The sequence below is a fragment of the Canis aureus genome, chromosome 18 (genome assembly GCF_053574225.1).
Source record: "Canis aureus isolate CA01 chromosome 18, VMU_Caureus_v.1.0, whole genome shotgun sequence".
Taxonomy (NCBI): Eukaryota; Metazoa; Chordata; class Mammalia; order Carnivora; family Canidae; genus Canis; species Canis aureus.
In genome coordinates this window covers 4,397,526-4,421,882 of record NC_135628.1, presented here as the reverse complement: position 1 = coordinate 4,421,882, position 24,357 = coordinate 4,397,526, and the positions used below count along the sequence as shown (strand labels likewise).

The 24,357-nt window shown below is 43.8% G+C and overlaps 1 protein-coding gene across 3 annotated transcripts in view; it reads right to left on the bottom strand.

Moving 5' to 3' along the window:
• CTTNBP2 (cortactin binding protein 2) overlaps positions 1-24,357 on the bottom strand; it is a 70,767-nt gene that overhangs the window by 26,330 nt on the left and 20,080 nt on the right. For all 3 annotated transcript variants that reach the window (XM_077856009.1, XM_077856008.1, XM_077856010.1), the window contains 4 exons: positions 18,555-18,672; positions 15,056-15,331; positions 12,285-12,380; positions 10,403-10,482 (listed from right to left, as the gene is read on the bottom strand). In XM_077856009.1, the coding sequence (XP_077712135.1) occupies positions 10,403-10,482; positions 12,285-12,380; positions 15,056-15,331; positions 18,555-18,672 (570 nt within the window). The remainder of the gene's footprint in view (positions 1-10,402; positions 10,483-12,284; positions 12,381-15,055; positions 15,332-18,554; positions 18,673-24,357) is intronic.

Here is a 24,357-nt window from a genome sequence, read left to right as displayed (position 1 = left end):
CTATGCCAATAACAAAGCAGCAGAAAGAAAAATCAAGGAATCAATCTCATTTCAATTGCCCCCTAAACCGTGAGATACCTAAGAATAAACCTAACCAGAAAGGCAAAAAATCTGTACTCTGAAAACTAGAAAATACTTTTGAAGGAAATTGAAGATGACCCAAAGAAATGGAAAACATTCCATGCTCATGGATTGGAAGAACAAATATTGTTAAAATGTCTATACTACCCAAAGGAATCTACACATTCGATGCAATCTTTATCTTTATCAAAGAACACCGATATTTATCACAGAGCCAGAACAAACAATTCTAAAATCTGTGTGGAACCCGAAAAGACCCTGAATAGCCAAAGTAATTTTGAAAAAGAAAACCAATGCTGGGGGCATCATAATGCCAGATTTCAAGCTCTATTACAGAGCTGTGAACATCAAGCTGTGGTCACGGTACTGGCACAAAAACAGACACACAGATCAATGGAACGGAATAGAGAACCCAGAAATGGTCCCTCAACTACATGGTCGACTAATCTTTGACAAAGCAGGAAAGAATTTCCAATAGAAAATAGACAGTTTCTTTAATAAATGGTGCTGGAAAAACTGCATGGCCACACGCAGAACAATGAAACCAGTCTACCTTCTTACACCAGACACAAAAATAGATTCAAATGGATGAAAGACCGAAATGTGAGGCAAGAAAGCATCAAAATCCTTGAGAAGAACACAGGCAGCAACCTCTCTGACCCGGCCCATAGCATCTTCTTACTAGACATGTTGCTGGAAGCAAGGGAAACAAAAGCAAAAATGAACTACTGGGACTTCTCTAGGATAATAAGCTTCTGCACAGCAAAGGACACAATCAATAAAACTAAAAAGCAACCTACGGAATGGGAGGAGATATTTGCAAATTGCATATGGGACAAAGGGCTAGTATCCAAAATCTATAAACAATCTATCAAACTCATCACCCCCGAAATAAATAATCCAGTTAAGAAATGGGCAGAAGAACAGACCTTTCTCCAAAGAAGACATCCACATGGCTAACAGACGCATGAAAAAATGCCCAACATCACTCATCAGTAGGGAAATACAAATCAAAACCATGATGAGATACCACCTCACACCTATCAGAATGGTTAGAATGAACAACTCAGGAAACAAAAGATGTTGGCGAGGATGTGGAGAAGGGGAGCCCTCGTGCACTGCTGGTGGGAACGCAAACTGGGGCAGCCACTCTGGAAAACGGTACGGAGGTTCCTCAGAGTTAAAAACAAAACTACCCTGTGACCCAGCAATTGCACTACTGGGTGTTTGACCAAAGGATACAAGAATACTGATTGGAAGGGGCACATTCACCTCGATGTTTATAGCAGCATTATCTAGAATTGTCAAATTATGGAAAGAGCCCAAATGTCCATCAACGGATGAATAGATAAAGAATATGTGGGAGATTTATATATACACACATACACACACACACACGCACACACACACGCGTATAAGTACATACATATACTTACTTTCCGTAAGTGGGATTTCAAGTGTTAATTATTGTGCAGACCCCAGCACATGGAGAAGGGGAAACTAGGTCCACCCCATACGTACAGCAGCTTACACACACACACACACACACACACACACACACACACACACACTGGAATATTACCCAGCCATTAAAAAGAATGAAATCTTGCCATTTGCAACAACATGGATGGAACTAGAGGGTTCCATTTTGCTTATGCTAAGCAAAATAAGTTGCAAGAAAAGACAAATACCATATGATTTCACTCCTATGTGGAACTGAAGAAACAAAAGAGATGAACGTAGGGGAAGGGAAAGAAAAATAAGATAGAAACAGAGAGGGAGGCAAACCATAAGAGACTCGTAACTATAGGGAACAAACTGGGGGTTGCTGGAGGGGAGGGGGCAGGGGGGATGGATGAAATGGGCAAGGGGCATTAAGGAGAGTAGTATTAGGATGAGCACTGGGTGTTATAGGTAAGTGATGAATCACTAAATTCTACTCCTGAAACCAACACTATACTATATGTTAAGTATCTGGAATTTAAATAAAATCTTGGGAGGAAAAAAAAAATCTTGGGAGGAAAAAAGTATATTTTTATGCTTCTTTTAGCTTTTTCCTTTGTATAGCAGATATGTGTATGTGTATGTATATTTGTGTATTTTTAAAGAGGGATATAGGAGTGTGATCTTTTTACAGCTGTTGCATATCAGAGAATTATCTTTGGCTTCTTTCATAAAAGACGTCTTCATGACTGAGATTACTGGATCAACTCTCTATATTGTTCCACTCTGGAATTCAGTATTTCAAAGAAATCTGTGTAGAGAGTGATCACTTTTACACCGTAGAAAAGAAAATCTGCCTGGATGCTTACAGGAATTTTTTTTTAAGCCTTTTTCCCCTCACATGTAGGGAGGCCTTGCCTGAGAACATATAGAGATACAGGATGCCCTGGAACAGAAAGCCAGTGGCCATCTACAGGGGGCAAAGGGTGATGTCTGGAGTGAGATGTGGAGGGGAATCACTGTCTGCCAGGGCTGAGCTCCCACTCCCAGCCTACATGCCTGGGAGCAGCTTTCTTCCTGGAAAGATCTTACACGAAAGATCTGTAGGGTGAAGTAACAACCTAACCAGTAGAGGTGATTCTGCTCATGTGTCCAGACAAGCACACAAGCACAAAAGAGCAATATAGATGTCAAACGTGAACAGACCCTTTTCACATTGCTCTAAGCCTCTTTCCTGTAATGATGGGCCTCTTTGAGGTCCCGGGGAAGGCCACATCCTTGAGGGTGGCTGGGGTAGATTTGGTGAAGAACATGCCACTGGCCCATCATTACAGGAAAGAGGCTTCGAGCAACTCCTGGAACATGGAGGAAAACCAGGCTTGACTGCTGGGTGTCAGACCATGAGCTAATAAGGCAAATGGTTCTTTGAGGGGACCACAAATGTGGGACTTGGGACCGAATCTTAGGCTCTGAAAGACAACATGCCTGGTAGCCACCAGAGATCTTCCCTGAATACAAGCATTATTCCACTATGCTCAGGCTAGGGCAGCATCAAGGAGAATGATGTACCTGAAAGAAAGAGGACAGTGGCTACAGCTGCCCAAGGAACATCAGTGCCCTGAAGCCACGGGATGAGCCCCACAGTGGCTGGCCTGGGCTGTCTTCTATGGTTTGGGATGAGACAAGCAATGGCAGTAGTGCCAGCAAGGACCAAGACTGGCACAGGGATTACCCTAGACATGAGAAAGGGAATATCCTAGAAGGTTCAGACAAGGTTCTGTTTCCAGGCAGTGAGGGTATGGATGATTCTTAAGGAATTATCATTAAAGAATAATCTGTTCTCATTGGTACCTAAGAGACGGGGAGGCTGAGAGGATGGACACATTGTACTTATATTTTAAAAAGTCACCCAGTTGTCTGGTTGTGACCTCTTTCTCCCAATCTCAAACGTAACATGCTCAATTCTTTCAATCCACAGTCACACACACACACACACCCCTTTTTTTTTTGGCTTAGAAAATTTTTCTTCTGTTTTTGGTAATTTCTCTTCTAATTCTCTTTATGTTGAAGGAAGACCAATAATGCTGAAGTTCCCTCTCTGTCCTCGGAGAGTGTATCCGTCCCCTCACCACCACCACCACCACCACCATCATAACTCTCTGGTCCTCTGCTTCTACTTTGGGGAGAGCTCCTTCCGTGGGTCTTTCCCAGCACTGACGCTCTTTACCGTCGTCTCAAGTACACGTTTCGCGACGTCACTGCATGTTTAGTTCTTAGACTGCCTTACCCCAGCCACCTCCCTGGCAACACTTTTGCTTTCATCTTAGCCTGCTCTCTTCCATGGCTTTCTCGCCTTGCTTCTGCGGTTGATCTGGCATTGTCTAGGGAAAGAATATGATTTTCCAAATTCTTCTCCATTTTATCTCCTGCTTTTATAAGGAGGAGATCTTTTAGAAGATCTTTTATAAGATAACGTGTTTTATAACACATGCTGTTTTCCGAATGACGGCTCCATTCTGTTCTGCGGTGTTCCTCCGTGGGTAGGAGGTTGTTACCGGTGTTTACATTGTGAAACCTTTACTGCAGGGAGAACCTGCAGTAAAGCAGGATGGATGGGCCGTCGTAGGCTTCACTCACTTTCCACTAATTTTTAAGCTGGTTCTGGCCTTGGGTCATCAGCTGGACGGTGGGCGGCTGTCTACACCTGCCGGTCACACTCCAGGACAGGGCCCTGGGTGCCGCGGGCCGAACCTGGGCTGTCCACCGTGGGGGACGATGCCCGAGGTAGACTGCAGCCCCGGGAAGCGGGGTGCTCCAGCACCCATCCTGCTCAAGATGCTTAAATAATACACTCCCCAGATGAGCACCCTTGCCAACACCCACCCACCAACTTCCTGCTCAGGTATTTCTAGCTTTAATCTCTGAATGAATGTAGATGGAGGAGAATGTCATCCTGCCCCCCAAAGCACAGACTATGCAGTAAGGACACACATCCGATTTTTCTAACTGGTATCAACCTTGCTTTTCTGAATCATTCGTAAGATGGTAATAGAAAAATAATAAAAGTGTTTTCCTGCCTCATTTCAGGTAGGCCTCAAATAAGTGGGTTTAAATACTCTCTTGCTCCTGAAGGGGGCTGGAAAAAAAATGATTTCTTTTTTCCAGATTCTTGCCAAAAGGAGACCGCAGTTCTATTCTCCTCTGCTATTGTGAAGTTTTGTCACTTTTCAAAAGCACTTTAGTGGGAAATTGTGTTGGGTATTGCAAGCCAAGCGCAATTTTAAACCAGAAGTCTTCCACTCTCCAAATTAATCCCAAACTGCCATGACTTATTGGGTAGAAATTCTCTCACAAGGAATGGATTGTTTCATACCAGTGAAACAGGATACAGATTTTCAAGATTTACTGAATATGCTACCCCTGAGATTTTCAACCAGGATTGCTATTTAATCTTGTCTCACTTCTGAAAACAAGAGCGCTCTATTCATTACAGCCATCCTGTCAAACTGCCTTCACTGTCTTAAGATTGATTTTGAAATCCCGTAACAGGCAAGAGACCCGATTTCATAGATAAGCTGTCTTCAATTTCAACACCTCATTTGTTCTCAGATTGTAGATTCTTACAAAACACAGACAGGAAACATTCTATTTAAAATTGCATTGAAAAGGCCATTCACTAGCAGTAAGCATTTGGTCCTCACATAGTCTAATACCCTTCCTGTAATAAGGTAAAATCGAAATCAGGAAATAAAGGGAAAAAACAGGCGTACAGACAGACTCCCAGGCCCTGCATACATTCTAATGCATGCATTCCACTAGGTTTTTCCTCATTTCGGATATTATCAATTTTTTGTTGTTGGTATTTTGTTCTAACTCATCAAAGGATGTAGTTGTGCTGGTTACCATTTAAGATCTAAACCACCGCACCAAAATAATCACCAAGAGCCTACGGCTCTACTGAGACTGATGCAAACATGCGAAGCTACGCAAAGAAAACACATTTAGCTGCTCTAGCTAAAAATTACATTTCTCCAAACAGCAAGATCTGAGGTATTATAAATACACAGGCTTCATGCTTCCAGCAGAGGGCTCTAAAGATAGATAGGAAGACAGGCAGACAGACGAGATTTTGGGAGGCGGAAGGTAAATATTTTAATTGTTTTGAAGGGAGGCCTGCTGTTTGAGGAAATCAGACTCCACTTCCCGAAGGTGAATTAGAGTCACCACCACGACTCCTAAGTGCGTGTTTGCAGTGGCGTATTTTTGCTTATTAGTAAAGGGACACTGGCCTTTTTATCACAATCAGTACCAAGCCCTTTTATTCTTGGGTCTCCACAGCTTATTCAGGAAGCTCTTATCACATCTCAATTAGCGCTTTGTGACGCAAATGATTCTGGATTAAATGGAAACAGTGAGCTCAACAACAGCCCATCCATCCCTTGATTGTTTTTCCCCTCCACAGCGTTTCTCTGTGGGATGGAGTGTCCCAGAGGAGGTGCCCTCTCCTCTATGGTCAAGGGGGCACCTGTGATGTGTTTTCTGATGGCGGCACTATTTTAAAGCACTTGTAGAGTCCAAGGGAAACTTTCTACTGTTGAGAGATGGTTTCAGGCCTGGTTGTGAAAAGATGAAGTCAGGAAAGAATAAAAAATAAAAGGTTTTACTGAGCCAATAAAGCTGAGATGGCTTTAGCTTAAAGTGTCATGGCTTTAGAGTCAGGACTTACATTCTTACCTCTTCTGACACTGATTTTAACGAATTTATATATGACTTTAGAGCCACAAACAACATGGTTACTGTTAATGTATTCATATACAATCCTCCCAAACAATACTGGCACATCCAGCATCTGGTCTACAGAAAAGCTGGAGTCCTTCAGGGTAGAGAGGGAGGGTTGTAGCCACATGCTGAGGTCCCTCGTTCTAGAACAGGCATACAAGAATAATGGGAATTCAAGAGAAATTACGATTTACGGAGAGAGACACAACATAGGTTTTTAAAAATTAGCTTCCTGAAACTTTAAGAGCCGAGATCGAACTTGGTTACTAACTACAAATAAAGATAGGCCCTCATTTAGTAACACACAGACATCATAGTTTAGGTATTGTAGTTATTAAAAAAAAAAATCCAAAAACCCCACAAAAACCCAAACAGCCCTAAGATGTACCTTTGGATCGAACTGCTCCCTTATCACCCAGCCTCTCGCACTCATAAACTCTTCCTGGGGCAGACCTCCTCTGGCCGGATGCTTGCCTTGCTGCTCAGGATCTTCTTCTGCAGTTGTCACAGGGGCCAAAAGATTCCCTGGGGTCGGGGCCACCCTTCCTCACACCAGGAAACTGGCTTCCTCCTTCTGTTAAGACCTTACCCACATTTACTCCTCCATGCCCTGAACTGGCCTGCCACCTGCTAACAGAGCTGATGGAGATTTGTAGCCTTAGATACCTAACCATCATCATTTACAACATGGTCTTTGCGGGAACATCGCAGATTTGTTCTGAGAATCTATCAAGGTAGAAATTCCTAGTTGTGATTCTGGACGGTTGGCATGGCACGTATTGGGGTGGATGGCTAACAGGCCGTGGAATCTCAACAATTACGTCCCAGGGGGTTCAGAGGCCTACATTTTAAAGTACTGCTTGGATTATGATGATCTATTCAAATATTTTTCTAATATAACAATTATTCATAGTTACTGAAGTATTAAGAAAAAGGTTGCAAATAAGCCAATAAACAGTGCAACTGGCTAGGAAAAGTCTGAGTTAATATGCAAAGTTCAACTATTATAATAAGTTATCAGCGATTCAAAACTCGAGTTAGAGAGGTTTCTTTATTAGGTGTCAGAATGGAGATTTAAGATCTGTATTATTGTAGTTATATAATGAAAGCCTTTTAAAAAAATAATACCATTTAAAAAAAATCTGATTTAAAAACCACACTCCATGTGGTTTTCTGCATAAAGGCTTTAATACGTGCATTTTAGGTAATACAATTACACACACAGTTAAAACTGTTTACTATAATTCCTTCTTAACCGGAAGGTTAATAACCAGGATAAACTATTATTACATGAATGAGGCTGGAAGACAGACGAGGTTCAACTCCTTAGGTTCAACCACTCGTTTGCGGAGAACCTTGGACAAATTACTTTGAATCTTGGCTTACTGACCTGTAAAATGGGAGCAACGGCTATAAATACCTACCCCAATGGAGTGATTAAATGAAACAATCTACGTATCTGACCACAGAACTTGACGTGTCATCCTCAATGAAGCCAGATATTACTAGGTTTGCACGTGATACACATTTTCAACAATTCAAAGAGCTCTCAATGGGCCTACGGTGATTACGGCACTGGGTGGACAGGTCACTCTCCAGCTCAAGCCCTACTGGTGGCGGCTTCTCACACTCGGAATAAAATTCAAAGTCCTTGCCCTGATCCCATGTGATCTAGCTTCTGGTCATGTCTCAGACCTCATTCCCGGGACAGACCCTTCTGTACCTGTGGTTCCAGGTGCTCCAAATACACTTCACAAGGCTACCACCTTCACTTCATTTAGCTTTGTCCACAGGTCACCACAGAAAGGTCTCCACCCAAAAATTCTTTCTGCCACCGCCTCCACTAGATCTTTATCTCCCTACCTGCTTTATTCTTCTTTATACTTGCGCACTTTTCCATATACTTGTATACTTGACCGGTCATGTCATTACAGACGCATTTACTCATTTGCTTCTTATTTGTCTCCCCCCCACTAGAATGTAAGCTCCCTGAGGTCAGGGAATGCACCTTACATACAGGTATATCCTCCATTTCCAAAACACTGTCTGCATTTAGAAGGCTCGCGATAAACAGTCATCAAACAACTGAATTCAGCAGGATACAGAAATGTGTCAACGCATCGTCGGGGGGAGGGGGCGGTTATCATCTCCTATGGAAGATGAAACATTCACAACCATGATACTTGTATTATTGCCCGAGTCACTTTGAATCTTGAAGTGATTGCTAAAATGCATGATGAATTTTTGCTATCTTCATCCAGGGGTTAATTGTTGAATTTTAAAAAGCCGTTCGTGTACACTCACTGAGAATAGGACTGACGACTAGTTAGTCTCTGGTTTGTTGGTCACTGGTAGTTAACCATGCCTTATGCATGACGAGGCACACATATAAATGCACTTGGAATATTCGGGGTATAATGTACTACTGGCATTGCATTTAGCAGATGTGCTCACTCAAGCCTAATGTGCAGGTGTAAGCTTCTGGATCACTGTTCCGTGCATTTTATCATCCGAGTAAACGAGAAGCCCTGAGCCAGAACCTTGCCTGGTACAGAGAAGCTGGGACAAGGGGGAGAAGACCAGCTCATTGTACAGGGAGCCTAGGCTCTCATTCCTGAAAACCAACTGGTCAGGCAGCTTCAAGTGTCACTAAGGCCCAGGTGGAAGGCAGCCCCCACCCCCCACTTGTATGCAACCCTCAGGCTTACTCTGAAGAGGAATACATAACAAAGAAAACTAGTGAAAGTCTCCCACTGACAAGACATCATCTCTTCGAAATTGTAAAGCCTCTGCAGGTTCCCCTGCTACTGTAGCTACTCTTACGAAGGTCACCCCCTCCAAACACTGAGTGTAGCAAGAACATCAATAAAATGATTTGAACACGTCTTTTCATGGGGAACAAAGATATCCATTTAGAGTTAATAGAAACAATTTTTGTAAAGGGCCACAGGTAAACCCATTCATTTTTTTTTTATAAAGAAAATGCTTGCTCCCTTTCCAAATTAAGGCAGCGAGCAAAATGAATGTTTGCTTTCAAGTGTCATACCTTCAATAGTAGTTTTAGTTGGACAGATCTCGCAGAGAGCCCCTTGCATGTCGCAGGGACTGCACAGTCCTAGCTGAATCGCTCACTGGCCTCGTGGCCTTGGGTACATTATGACGTCACCTTGGCCTCGATTTCCTTATCTATAAGATGGATGATGCTATCTACCTCGTAGGGATGTTTTGAGAAATAAATTGAGACACGTAGGAGCATCGGGCACACTGTCTGGCATGTAGAAAGTACTGGACAAATGCAAAGCGTTACATTCACTCACTGTCTAGGATTTGCTATCTTTCTCTCCATAATCATATGCTTCTTCCCTTAACAACAGAACTAGTTTTTGCTGGGTGCGTGGTTGCCCAGCAAAAGATCACATGTCCCAGGCAGGCGTGAACACGTCTCAATTCTGGTCAGTGGGTTGGGGGTAGGAACGGTGTGCAGCTCCCCAGAAAGGAAGGGCCTCCCCTCCAGGCTCTCCTCCCTCCGGGCAGAACCTGGTGACTCTCTTCCACCAAACCCACATAAGCAATTCCCCAGGGTCACAGTGGCCCACTGGGAGAGAAGGTGCTGACACCCTGCAGGGATCACCCTGCCTCACATCCCCTGGCTGGCTCTCTCGCCCATTGGGATTCCTGTTTGAGAAAGACAAACGTCTAGACTGTTGAAGCTCTAACTGTTTGGTTTCTGTTGAAGTGGCCAAATCAATACTTTAACTAATATTAGCCTGTTTAACTTAGTTTTAAAGTATAAAAGTTTAAAGGAAAGCATCTTGAGATTTATAGCCTTTCTCCTCCATATTGACGATCAGTTCCTTGATGTCAAGTCTGTGCTGAGAAAGACCATCTCCTCCTGCTCCAATCGTAACACTTCACAGGTCACAGGTGAACACCCAGATGGCTGTGACAGCAATCCAGAATCCAGAACTAAGTGACCAGCCACCTTCCCGGGAAGGGGCTGCTGGGAAAGGTCACAGGGGGAGTGGAGCTCACACTCAAACACGAAAACGGGCCACCCAGTGTATTCCAGCATCAGAGACTCTTGGCAGCCACCACCTACCAGCCTGAGGTAGTTCTGTAGCATCTGAAGAGGGATCATTGACGCGTAAGTCACACTACTGAGGCAGCCTTCTTGAGGACCTATGAGAAAGCAATACACAGAAGGAAATTGGTTCTTCCATATATATGTACTTTTTTTTTTTGAGAGAGAGAGAGAGAGAGGGAGGAGAGACAGAGAGAGAGAGAGAGAATCTCAAGCAGGTTCCAAGCCCGTGCAGCCCCTGACATGCTGCTCAACATCACCACCCTGAGATCATGACCAGAGTCAAAATCAAGAGCCAGACGTTCAACCAACAGAGCCAGCCTGGCGCCCTGGTTCTTCCTTATTAAATACAAATGATCAAAATACAACAAAACCTGTCATAACAGATACAGCAATGTCTGTTGACTTACATCTGCAGAGCGGACATCTGGCCAAGAGGTACCTTGGTGTCTTCACCGCTTTGCACTGGCTGGTCCACGGCCACTGCTCCTGGCCTCCCCGGGGCTCCCCAGCTGCCCTTCCTTCCCCCCGGAAGCCCATCCACCTCCTGTCTATCATAGCCAGGGCCTCCAGATCCTCGCTCAAGTACTGTAGCTAGTGTCTGCTCCAATCCCTGGAGTCACTGCTTTACTGTTCATAAGCAAGCGGTCTCAGAGGCAATCCCAGCCCTTCGGAAGTTCTGGCCTGGGGAGCATTACTGCGGCTCTGGGGGTTACCCTTTACGTCCTTTCCCAAACTCTATCCCCCTCACTCCCCTTCCAAGTTCTGCTACTCTCTCAATACAGTGCTCAAGCCTGCAGGAATTTCCTGGGATAGTCTCCTCCCCCTTTTTATGACTTCATTAAGTGGTTCAAACAATAGAATATAACTTTCTTAGTTGAACTTTTCAAGACTCCATTCCCAGATGTGAGAAATACATGAGGAAATCCCTTTCAGGGCGAAGGGCTGAGAAACTGCGTACGCCTGTAACGCTTACCAGCTATAGAGACAGAGAACAGAAAATTAACCTGAGCCTTTGTTTCTTCGTATGTAAAGGGAGGGTAAACAAATACGTATCTCACTGGGTTGTTACGAGGAGTCAGTGAATTTTTATACTCGTGCTATAAATGACAGGGCCTGGCACAAAGCAGGTGCTCACGAAACATCACCTTGTACCGTTATGATAACCATACACTAGACTCGACAGCAACAGAAGGCGGTCTCGGGCAGCCCGGGTGGCTCAGCGGTTTAGCGCCGCCTTCAGCCCAAGGCGTGATCCTGGAGACCTGGGATCAAGTCCCACGTCGGGCTCCCTGCATGGAGCCTGCTTCTCCCTCTGCCTGTGTCTCTGCCTCTCTCTCTGTGTGTCTCTCATGAGTAAATAAATAAAATCTTTAAAAAATAAAATAACACGGTCTCTTGTCACTCTCTCAGCATGTCAAGTTTAGCCTCTGGTTCGCTCCTAAGAAGAGAGGCGATCAGAAGCTCAGCGGTAGTGGCCTAGGTAGCTCAGCTGGTTAAGCATCCAACTCCCGATTTCAGCTCCGGTCATGATCTCAGAGCTGTGAGACTGAGCCCCGCAGAAGGCTCCCCTGTCACCACCTGCTCCTCCTTCTTCTTCAGCTCCCCCCACCCCCACAAACAAACAAACAAATAAAAATCTTAAGAAGGAAAAAACACAGTCACAGCAATCAATAATCAGGATGGATACCACAGGTTCAGAAATACGGCCTTTGAGTTTTTTTCTCCTTAATCAAATGTTGGAAAAAAAGAAAAAACCCACCATCTGATTACTTAGTCGAGGGAGTCGTACGCGCAGTGCTAGAGAACGCAGGACAGAGACGCAGATTTAAGAACGGGCACTGCGAGCCAATCACGAAGCCAACACTGTTCAGATCACCTCAGTCTGGACCATCCTTACCTGATAAAAGCACAGTGACTTGCTCGGCTTTATTCTTCTTCATAAAGTCCCACGGGGACTGGGAAAAGCTCTGACCTGCTGACCATGGCACATTTCCTAGTTAAAAAAAAGAAAGAAAGAAAAAGAAAGAAAGAAAGAAAGAAAGAAAGAAAGAAAGAAAGAAAGAAAGAAAGAAAGAAAGAAAATAAGATGTCAAAGAAGCTTAAAAGTAATTTTTTTCTTATAAGGGGCAACGTGCAATCTCCTACGTGCGAACTGTAAGGAATCCAGAGCTTAAACTGCCAAGGGCACACGCAGAGTATGTGAAAAGCTATGTTAACTCCCCAACACACTGTCTATCGAAGGTCAGAAGGAAGGCCCTCCAACTTCAGGCTTCTCCAGAGCAGCTTTTAAGGAGTAAGATAGAAATCTGGAGAGCAAAACCACTACTCAATATTTCTAGGGTTAAGTTTTTAGGAACAAAGCTGATAGCTTTTTTTTTTTTTTTAAGATTTTTATTTATTTGACAGGGAAGGGGGGAGAAAAGGAGAGAGAGCGCGAGAGAGAGCGAGAGTACACACAAGTGGGGGAGCGGCAGAGGGAGAGTGCAAAGCAGACTCCTCGCTGAGCAGGGAGCCCAATGCAGGCTGGATCCCAGGACCCGGCAATCATGACCTGAGCTGAGATGCTCAACCCACTGAGCCACCAGCGGCCCCGGGTAATCACTTTACATGGTTCTTGCTGTGCCTGCTTTGCAAAGTCCAAGTACTTTAGATGAGGTAACAGGTCTGTTCCCTTTTCAACAAATTTTTAGATTCCAGAAAAAAAAAAAAAAAAAAAAAGCCCAGGTAACTTCAGGAGCTCAGAATAAAGCCAAGCCTTCTCAGAGTCTGGGCCCTCCACTCACTCTTGCTCAGAAAAGGTCCCACTCCACAGGTGTCTACTCCAGGGAGGGATTCATAGTAAGCCCTTGTCACATTCCTCCTCTTCCACAGATCTTAAATCCATAAATACTCTGACCACGCATGCCTGCCCTACCTATAACTCATCGGTTATCTGTTGGCTTGGGCCCCTTTAATCTAGATAGGTTATCAACGTAGTATAGTCACTTACATACATGTATTAGTAACTAACGTCATAGTTGCTCATTGTCAAGCAGCTACAGACAGACACTAAGCTAAGCCTTTTAACCACAAAACTCAGTGATGTCTGTGTCTGAAATGCTGCTACGGAGCCCCACACCTCGGTGATAAGCATGAACACTGGAAGCATCGGGCCTCAGCATCCGTGGCTCACACAGGTAGATCTCTCTGATGGTGGTAGATATCTACTTGCTTACGCCTGCTTCCAGTTTAGCTGGGTGAGGGCTGGTGATGAAGGGCCATTTTCTTCGAAACAAGTCTGTGCTGATTGCATTTATTAGACCCCTTGGTCACAACCACACCTTGAGTAATAGTCCATTGTGTGGGCAGAATGTGTTCCTGAGAATAATTTATGACACTGTCTTAATGCAATGGTTTAACCATATAATAATTCCTCTTTAGTAATTGTAAGTATTTCAATGTTCTTGCTGAAGATTCATAAAATTAAGTTGTCAGGATTAATCTGCCTTAAAAACTAATAAAATATACGTTTTGTAAGTGACTTAGCATATATTAGTTAATAGAATAGAACACTTTCTGATAGAATAAGCTGACCTATTAAAAGCATGGTGAAACTCACCCTCTCTCCTCAACCTTGACTATTCTTTTGCAACATAGTGCTGTTGACGGACTGGGATTTGAATCCTGTTTTACTTCTTAGCTCTGTGATCTCAGGCAAGTCATCTTGTAACTAGTTATTTGTAAAATGAACCTGTTTTAAGGATTTGTTGAAGTGCTGCGTATAAAGCTCCCAACACAGTTCTGAAATAACAGCAGCTTCCCAGGAGATGCTAGTTCTCCTGGTATAAGAGGAAACTAACCAGGGACATTTAGAGAGCACCTAGCTATGCTTACAAGAAACAAATCTTATTTTTTTTCTTTTTAAGATTTTATTTGAAAGAGTGAGCACGTGCGAGAGGGAGTGAGCAAGAGAGGGAGTGAGCAAGTACGCAGGGGGAGGAGCAGAAGGGGAGGGAATAGGGAGCGAGAAAGAATCCCAAGCAGACTCCACGCTGAGCCGAGCACAGAGCCTGAGGTGTGGCTCGATCTCACCACCCTGAGATCATGAACTGAGCCAAAACCAAGAGTCGGTCACTTAACTGACTGAGCTACCCAGATGCCCCAACAAATCTTATAAGTTCTTTGGAGTCTGTTTCATGTGCCTATCAAACAGAAAGAACCACCCTGACTCATCCCACGTGGGAGCTCTGATTTTTATCTTCAATGAAGAGTGCTTCTTCCAACTCTAGACTTCATTAGGATTCCTGTCCTGGAGAGAAGGTGTTAATGTACTACAAGCATCCCTGGCACAGCCCCAGTACAAGTCTGGAGCTATGTTCGGAACTTGTGCCTCAGTAAGCAGCTGCAACGTGGTTAGTTTCTTGCATTTATCAGAAGAGCAAGTGCAATCACAAAGCCTCATCAAGGGCTTTCTTGTTCTCTACCAAGTATTATCTGACACATAAAAGCATTTTTTATACTAACAGGAAAAATTATGCATTGTGAATACTCAAGTTTTTCAGCGCTAGCAGCTGTCACAAGTGAGCTCTGAATGTATTTAATCAATGAACTAAGTGCCAGGTTATGGAGCCCATAAACATAAATAAACCCAGAAATTTAACTTTCTCCTTATCACAGGATTATTGATACCTAGCATGACGGATCGCACGCTGCTTGTACTGAGGCCAATGCTGGAGTCGGTCGTGTTATTAAACGTCACATCCTCCAGACTCCGCCATCCATCAGATGAGATTGCTTGGAAATGATTTGTCAGAGCTTGACTCACTGCTTTTGAAAAATCATCCCATGATGTCTGTTTGCGGATATTTAAAGCGCATATTGTGTTTTCACATTCAAAGTCATCTGAACCATAGGTGCCTGGGGGTATCTCACCCACTGAAATCCTTAAAGGTATTTTAAGAGCGTCTGTGGGAAGAATGAAAGAATTAGGAAAAAGAACCTTGATAGGAAAAATCAGCAAAGCTCTTATATACAATAGGCAGATACAAACATTTTAAAAACAAAGGGTAGCTATCAAATTTCTTTAGCTGCAATTCACTGAATGCTCTTCTACCACGTAAACCTTGGTCTCTCAAACTCTTCACAGTTTCTTTGGAACCGTTGCTCGAACTGTTTATCTTCCCTTGTATCTTTGGCCTGCTGTTGTTCACTGGCACTTCCCTTCAGCCAGACTCTCAAGTTCTTTAAAAAAAATAAAAAATAAAAAATTGGGGAAAACGAGAGCGCTCTCTTGATCCCCGATTCTCTAAGCATCCCTTTCTCTTCACCTTCAACGGCAACATCATGAAAAAAGGCAGGTTACAGCTGTAGAGGATAGTGGCTTCAGACTCCTACACACGTTGGTCTGAGCCTCAGGGCCAGCCTCCCAGCAGCTACGCATACTTGGTAAATTGTCTTGATCTCTGTAGACCCCAGTTCCTTCTACAAAATGTTAGGGATGTGCTAGTAATAGTAAATTGTTATGAAGACTAAAGGAACTCATATTGGAAATGAATTTAACACACTATTGGTTACATGGTAAATACGAGTGAGTGTTCAATAAATAGCAAATGGTGCAGTGGAGGCTTTTAAAATAATCTTTCCAATCTCTCTTGTGACACCAGCTGACTGAAGCTCCCCAAGGTGGGCGGTGCACCATGCACTTCCATTCTCATGAACTGAATTATGTGCTCCCCAAGAGTCACTTGTGCTTATTCTTGAATCTTTTATATCTACTGAACTCATGACTATAATCAGCATATTAAATATTCCATATACTGATGAAATGTACTATTCCTATAAAAATGAAGTTGAACATTTTAGAAACTCTGAACAAAGGCGGTATTAAAGAAATCATCTAATGAGGTATAGATGAGACAATTACATAAAATTGGAAAAAAAAAAAAACTTTGGACAGATGCTGCCTTTAGTTCGCTTTATCAATATCTGTAAGTCCTCAAACACCAGAAATCATAGATGAAGCATAAGAGGCATGGTTTTCAAATAAGAATATATGGAATTTCACTCAGCCAAACCATACTAAAATAAAGACCTTCACTTGAAAGTTGATGAAACAAATATTTGTATGATTAAAATTAAAATAAAATGTTAAAAACGATTCCCTTTTTAAACTGGCTTTTTCTATGAACCAACTACTAGATTAGTTTCTTTTCCTTTTTTTTTTTTTTTTTTTTAAATTTAAACGTTTTATTTATTTGAGAGAGAGTGAGGCTGAGCAGGGGGGAGGAGCAGAGGAAGAGAAGGGAGGGAGTAGACTCCCCACCAAGCAGGGAGCCCAATGTGGGCCTTGACCCCAGGACCTCGGGATCACGACCTGAGCTGAAGGCAGACGCTTAACTGACTGAGCCACCCAGGTGGCCCTAGGTTAGTTTATTTTCCAATTATCATTCATTCTCAGCTCTCATCTTGTCAATAGCATTTGATACAACTGATCTCTCTCTGTTCTCTGATACACCCCTACAGGATTCCCTCATGCCTCACTGGTCACTCTTCAATGGTTCTTTGCTGGTCCCTCCACACTTTCCAGATTTCTTAACGGTGGAGTGTTGCAAGGCTCCTTTCTCTTACTTTTTCTGTGTTTGCTTCCTTAGTGATCTCATCCAGTCCCATGACTTTAAATATCGTCTATAAACTGCTGACTCTCAGGTTTATGCAACCAGCTCATACTCATCTCCGGGATTCCTGCTGACTTGGCATCTCCACACAGATACCCTAACAGACATCTCAAATTCATACTTCAAAAACGGAGCTCCTGATCCTCATTAGCAAAATCTGCTTCACCTTGACAGGTGATGGCCACTCCATCCTGCCAATCATTGAGTCTACTACCTGGGGCGGATGAACGAATTCTGCCCCCTCCCCGCCCCCCCCATTCATCAGATTCAATCCATCAGCAAGTTCTGCTGGCTATACCTTCAGTTGTGTCAAGAACCCCATCACTTCTCACCACCTCCCCTCTGACAATCCTAGATTGAGCTGTTGTCTCTCACTAGAAGACATCAAGGGCCTAACAAGTTTCCCTGACTTCTCCTGTGACTTCCTACAATCATTCTCAACGAAGCAGCCACAGCTACCATGAAAATGTACAGTGGATCCTGTTACTCTGGAGCTTGAACACTGAAATGGTTATCCATGAATTCCTACCGGATTAGGCTGCCATCCCATCCATCTTATAACCGCTCTCCCCTTGCTCATTCTAACTTAACACTCGGCCCCCTCTAGGGCTTCTCGGACACAGCAGCATGCTCCTACTTGAGGGTCTCTGCCCACTTGATGACGGTTGGCCTGGGAAGCTCTGGGCCGAGGTGTCCACAGAGCCGCGCTGCTCACCTCCCTCAAGTGGTTGCTTCCTGTCTCACCAGGGAGGCTACCCTGACCACCATTTTAAAAACTGAAGCCCATCCTCACACTCCCAATCCTCCCAAGTCGTTTCCACCGCATGTATTACCACCTCACATACCATGTAATAAATTATATTTTATGTTTATTGTTCATTTTCTGTCTCAATGTTAGAGTAGAAGTTAAAGTCGAAATACTAATAATATAGCTGGATGACTGGATGGGGCTGAGAATCTTGATATCAGAAGTTTAATATTTTGTAGGATCTGAAACTCCATATTCCATAAACCCACAACCTTTAGAACATGTGGACCTTTTAGAACATGCGTTGAGGAGTGTATATTGTGGGAGCCGGAAGAGACCCAAAAGATCAATTATTTTCACAGGCAGGTAGGCAACTAGGCATCGAGAGAGAACTAAATTTCCCACATTCATATGATCAGCTGATGGCAAAGTATCCCGGCATGATTCTTCATACCCTAGGAGTCTCATGTCTTAGGGAGACCATCTAAGTCAGAAGAGCAATAATTATTTAAATATTGTCTAAGGTCGTTAAAATACAAAGGAGATCAAGCATTATTTGACTAGCAACTCATTCTGTAAAAAGCCAATTCTACACGGAAAAAAAATAATTACCACATTTATAATCAATAAAATGTTTTGGAGTTCGAGGGTTCAAAGAAGGCTAAGAGGAGAAGGAGAAAACTGGAGCTGCATGAGTATCTCCCCATTGTGGCAGAGGCCCCAGCAGCGCGGAGGAAGGATGAGCAAAGCTGTGAACGGCACTCACTCAGGTTCTCCAGCAGATGCTTGCAGTCATCGGTGGCGACATCATGCGCGGTCCTATTGCACTTATCTCTCCTTTCTGGCTCAAGCCCTCCGTGCTTACACAAGATTTCCAGGCAGTTCTGCAAAGGCAAGGGCTCTATTACCTCACGTCCAAATGAAAACTCAAATGAAAAATCAACTCAAACAACCTGGAAAATCTATAAACTCAAATGAAAAATCCAAGGGGAAAGTCATTTGCCTCTAACAAGCAAATCAGAAATTCTCAGCTGGAAATCGTATTTCAATTCCAGCAACCCAAATACACACATCAATCTAAACATTGGCTCAAAATGGGGAGCAAAGAGTGCTTCATTCGAATGTGAATCGCAGCATCACATGGCTCCATGGAACAGCTTCTTAGGTTTCCAGAGAGAAAAAAAAACAAAAAACAACCACCAAAAAACCCCAGCTTACTAATCATTAATTAGCAACTAATCGATCACTAATCACTAATCAATATGTTACAGAGTGAAAGTAAGAAAGAAACTGACTTCAGCAGAGTATCCTTTTACGGCAACCTGGCAATATAAAGCAAAAGGACTTCTGCTACACCCGCTGCTCCTTGCTGTCCTCTGGACGATGAACTGTTTTCCTGCTCACGTAAGCGCAGGGCTCCAGTTTTAACAATTCTGTCTCAGAGTCCCCACGATCACATTTATATTTGGGATCTTTGGGATCATCTACTGTCCTATTTTTTTTTTTATTTGAACAATATGAACGCCATGTTGACTGAGTTTTTAGAAAAATATTCCCAGTTGATATTGAAGTTCTATGTCCTCTCTCTTTTTTTTTAAGCCTTTTCTTCTTCTATGTTGCTTCAGGAAATCCCCATCAAAAAAGTTATCAGTAACCTATGAACTGAAAACTCTAAGTTCTCCAAATTTTTTCATAAAAAATTAGTAGAAGACAACATATGTATAAACATTTTCAAGTAACTGCATGGCAGGATAGAACATCAGGATATTCGCCAAGGACCTGCGCTAGATCAACTTTTACTACTTCATGATTTATGTCCCGACTTCTCACCAGAATAAGCACAAAACTGAAGAGACCAGAAACCATTAAAGGAACTAACAAGCAGACAAGCAACGTCCTTCCCATCTCTGCCCTACACACACACACACAGACACACAGGCTTTGGGTTGACTTCACTTCTAATAACAGTAAACCAGGTAGTCTGAAAATCTTCCTCTAATCTTGCCAGAAAACATCCTCTTTTTCTGTTTTGTAAAACACAGAAACGTACTTTTCCCCCTTTTTTATGTAGATATTTTTATCGTCATACACTATCCTCATAGAAAAGCTCACAAATAAGCTTGAAAAAGTCTCACAAAGTGAACACAACCATGTAAGGAACCCTCTGGAAGCCTCCTGTACATTTTGTCCCCGTCACTAGCCCCTTCCTTTCCCCCCACAGATAATTACTGTGATGATTTCTAAGACCAGTTTGGTTTAACCCGTTTATTGCCTTAGTATAAATGCAATCATATTGCAGTTTCATGTTTATATTTGGCTTTTCATTCAACAGAATGTCTATAAAATTCATCTATATGTTAGGACTAATCATGATTTATCTTCTTTAAAAAAAAAAAAAGGCACTGTGGGACGCCTGGGTGGCTCAGTGGTTTGGCGCCTGCCTTTGGCCCAGGGAGTGATCCTGAAGACCGGGGATCGAGTCCTGCGTTGGGCTCCCTGCATGGAACCAGCTTCTCTCTCTCTCTCTGCCTCTCTGTGTCTCTCATGAATAAATAAAAAAATAAAATCTTCAAAAAATAAAAGGCACTGTGTGGTATTCCATGTGTGGTATATATGAATACATCGTAATTTCCTTATCCGTTCTCTTGTTAATGCACATTGGGTTCTACTACGGACATTCTAGTATGCGTCCTTTGATGGACACGTGTGCACATTTCTATTGGGTGTTATGTACAGAGCTGGCTGGCCTGCTGGGTCACGAGCTATGAGTATGTTTCAGGTCAGTATATACTGCAAAGAGCTTTCAGAAGTAGTTGTACCAATTTCCACCCCCACCAGGAGTATATGTGAGTTCCAGTTGCTTCCTATTGCCCCCAAAACAGACTTTATACATGAGTTCATAAGGAAGTGAAGGAAATCTCTAATGGTCAAAAAGAAAGAAAGAAAGCTAAAACCTCCCGTTAAGTGAAATCCGAACAGGAAGCCAGCACTGGTGTGAGGGCAAAGCTGATGTAGGGAATCTTTTCAGATGCTGGGGGGATGGGAGGCTAGGTCTTTGGAGACCCCAAAATGGAGCAGCTGGACCAGAGGTTTAGAGGGAACTGATTAGAACTTTGGTTTCTCGCTGTGCCTTCTCAGGTTGGAGGGATGTCTCTAACACGTGTAATCACAGTCTATAGGGGTTCAAATTTAAAAATGCCCAAAGCCAAAAGTGAACTGAAAACAAAGCCAAAATATAAAGGACAGTCCTTATCAAATTGTTATGACGAATTTGTATAATACCAATAAATGCATTAGGTAGTAAATGAGAAATTCAGAAATGCTGATTTAGAAATGAACTTTAATGGGAAATCGAATAGAATGCAATTGGAGCAGTAAACTTTGTGAATTCCCAGAGAAGAGATAAAAATAATACATTTTTATGCAAGTTAGTACTTGCAGCAAAAGCAGGTAAGAGCCAAAGCAGACCTGGATCCTCATTCTGCCAATGCCAATATAAATGATTTTATTGATGACTTTTGGTAAATCCTTTAACGTTTTTGTTTCGGTTTCCTTATCTTTGTTTAAATATCTGTATTTATAGAGTTGTTAAATGAAAAGATGCATAAAAACGTTCATATTCTCAGCATATACCGAGAATTAGTTGTTATCATTAAAATCAACAAAATCGCCAACTGGAAAATAGCCCAGATATTCAATTAAGTGGTGAGGAATTACAGCACGTCAACAAATGTCAGAGATCTCAACGTAATTCTAGGTGATGTTACTTCAAAGTTACCAACAGAAATGATAAAAGATGAAACCCAAATCTGCAAGATTCTTTTACCTTTGACCTTCAAAGTGGGTTGATAATAATCTTTATTATACTCAGCTAGGTCAGCGGGGACTAATATAAGCAGTGACTTTCTCTATAAGGAAGCAAGCAATGTCGGTCCCCCAGAGGCTAGCATGACAACACAAATCCAAACCCACTACAGGTGTGAATTCTACGCCATGCTGGACTCTCTGCGGAACATGGTGAAGTTCAAAACCTCCACCCAACTGACACTCAACAAGCACAGCTACTGGAGCGCATACTGAGTGCCAGGCTATAGTTCTGACACTTTGCAAGCATTTAGTGCCCATCAATCCCCACAACTTTAAGAAAGAAGGACTAAGCCGTCTGCCAGGTCCTCTGTTAGAACTGAGGGTTGTGATGATGAGTAAGGTAACAGTTGTTACTTCTTAGGGAGGAACACAAAGTGTAGTAGAGACATGGGCAAAATGGAGCTGAAGTGAGGTCCAAGGTTGTGCGAGGTTGGAAGAGGAGGGAAAGGTAGAGAGAGCAATCAAAGCTCTCTCCTCAATGGGAGGGGTTTGTGAAGAGGATAAATGCTGTGATGCCTGTCACAGCTTCTGGAACTGGTTCCCAGGGGTCCTGAACCAGGCAGAGTGTCCTACCCAAGTGATGTAGAGCAAGAGACCTGGACGACTGGGTTTAAACCAGTCCTATTAATTATGATAGACACACCTCTATTGTAACAGAGACTGCAACAGACAGTGGTTTAAGCTTTCACTTCCGTTCCCATCCCACTCACCAGAGCTTAGGTAGGTGATCTCACCACCTGCAAAGAGGCTGGAGAATGTGGTCTTCACAGAACTCAGCAGAATCCATTATTACAGAGAAAGGGGAGGAGCGATGTGGAGGGTCAGTGACCCACCTCCGCCATGGTCCTTTAAGGAGAGCAGAGAAGCAAGGTAGAAGTGCCAGGAAGACGAAGGAGAAACCCCGAGTCCAGAGAGCTACATACAAGGGCAAAGTCAGGACAGGGAGCAGGGAGCAGAGAGTCCAACACTGGGAGGAGGGGGGTAGGGTGAAAGCAGTCTGCAAACATGCAGGACGGGCCAGCACCGGTGCAGGGCACGCCGCGGGGGCTGGGGGGGTGGCCTGCTGTTTTGCAGGCCAGACAGAGGGAGGCTGTTAAGGTGAGAAATAATGGCATAAGCAACAAGGTAGATTTAGGGGTGAGGGGCCGAAGACAGAGAGAGCTGGAGTTAGCTGTGAAGGGCTGAGCTCTAGGGTTGGCACGAAGGTATGTTTTGTGCAGGCGTGAGGATATGTTCAGGTAGCAAAGTGCCTGATTCTGAGGACCAACCGGTGCGTTCGGAAGGTATGCTGGAAAGGAGGGTGATAGGAAGGAGCCGCAGCCGTCCATTCACTCGTCAGTTCAGCCAACAGTACGCGCCGGCCAGAGACTCTGCTGGACACAGGACATACGAAGATGGAAAAGTGATTTTTTTTGGAGGAGATGGAAAGAGAGACAGGCATGCAAACAGTGAAAGCACAGGCGCTCTAAGTGAAGTGTGGAGAGGGCCCTGGGAACATCTTACTTCTGGAAGCCAAGACTTAAGTTGAGATGTTTTCCAGGCAAGGAAGAAGGGTCAGGACGGGAGGAGAGACCGTCTGAGGTAACGGGAACACAGACGCAATGACAGGGAGAGAAGGGAGAGCAAAGGATGTTCGCACAGCAGCCAGCAGTGCCTGCTTACAGCACAGAGCGCATTGGGGGCGGAGACAGGAAGTGTGCTTGTGGAGGTAAACTGAGTCCAGATCAAGAAGGGACTTGTCTGTCACCATACAGGTCTGGCACTTATCCTCGAAGTGACAGGCCCCTGGAAAAAATGCTAAGCAGGGAAATTACATGACCAAGTTCCCCCGCCTGAAAGGCCCCTCTCGGAGTGGGCTACGCGAGCAGAGGGTCTGCAGATGAGGAGACTTGCTGACCCCGCACAGATCCGGGCAGCAGACGAGGACGACCCCCCAAGGGCAGTGCCCACGAGACATGGAGGGGGCAACATATTCATAATTCACACGCAAAGGAATAAAATCTAGAGTTGGGCCAGTCATCTGAATTTGGTAAGTGGGGAAGAGGAGCAAATAAACGCAACTGCCAGGTGCTGGTACTGGATGAAGAGAGGCCGAGGGATTGCAGCAGGCTGGCTGAGGAGCACCAACACAGGAGGCCGAGGGTACAGCCGCGTGGAGCTGTCTGACCACCAGTGGGCTTACCAGAGAACGGCCCAAACTGGTACACTTTGAAGGGTGACAAGGGGGGGCTCTTAGTAATTCCACTGGGATGACAGGCATCGAGGATGACCGTAGTGGGCAGAGGAACTCTGCTGCCAGGGTCTTCAAGGAGACGCCGTGTAAACGGTGGCCCTCCCGAGTAGCACCTTCCTGGACAGACTCAGGAGATGGTTAGGTAGGGCTAGAGGTAACATACTGGAACCTCTATAGATTATAAACTGGGGATCAGTATGGTCACTCAAGGGAAAAAGTACAGAGTGCAAGGAGGGAAAGGATCAAAACCCAGATCCATGAAAGCTGTTAGTGGGAAACAAGGAGAGTCCGTGTCTTGGGTGAGGAGTGGAGCGGGACTCTGGTTGGCTAAGTCTAGATTAGAATCCTTCAGAATCCTGTTAATCACTGCTGCTCAAATTAGGCAAGGATGCAATAATACTCTTCACTGAATATTCTGGAATAAGTGTTAAAAAAAAATAGCCTTCCCTTTGTTTGCTAACAGCTGACG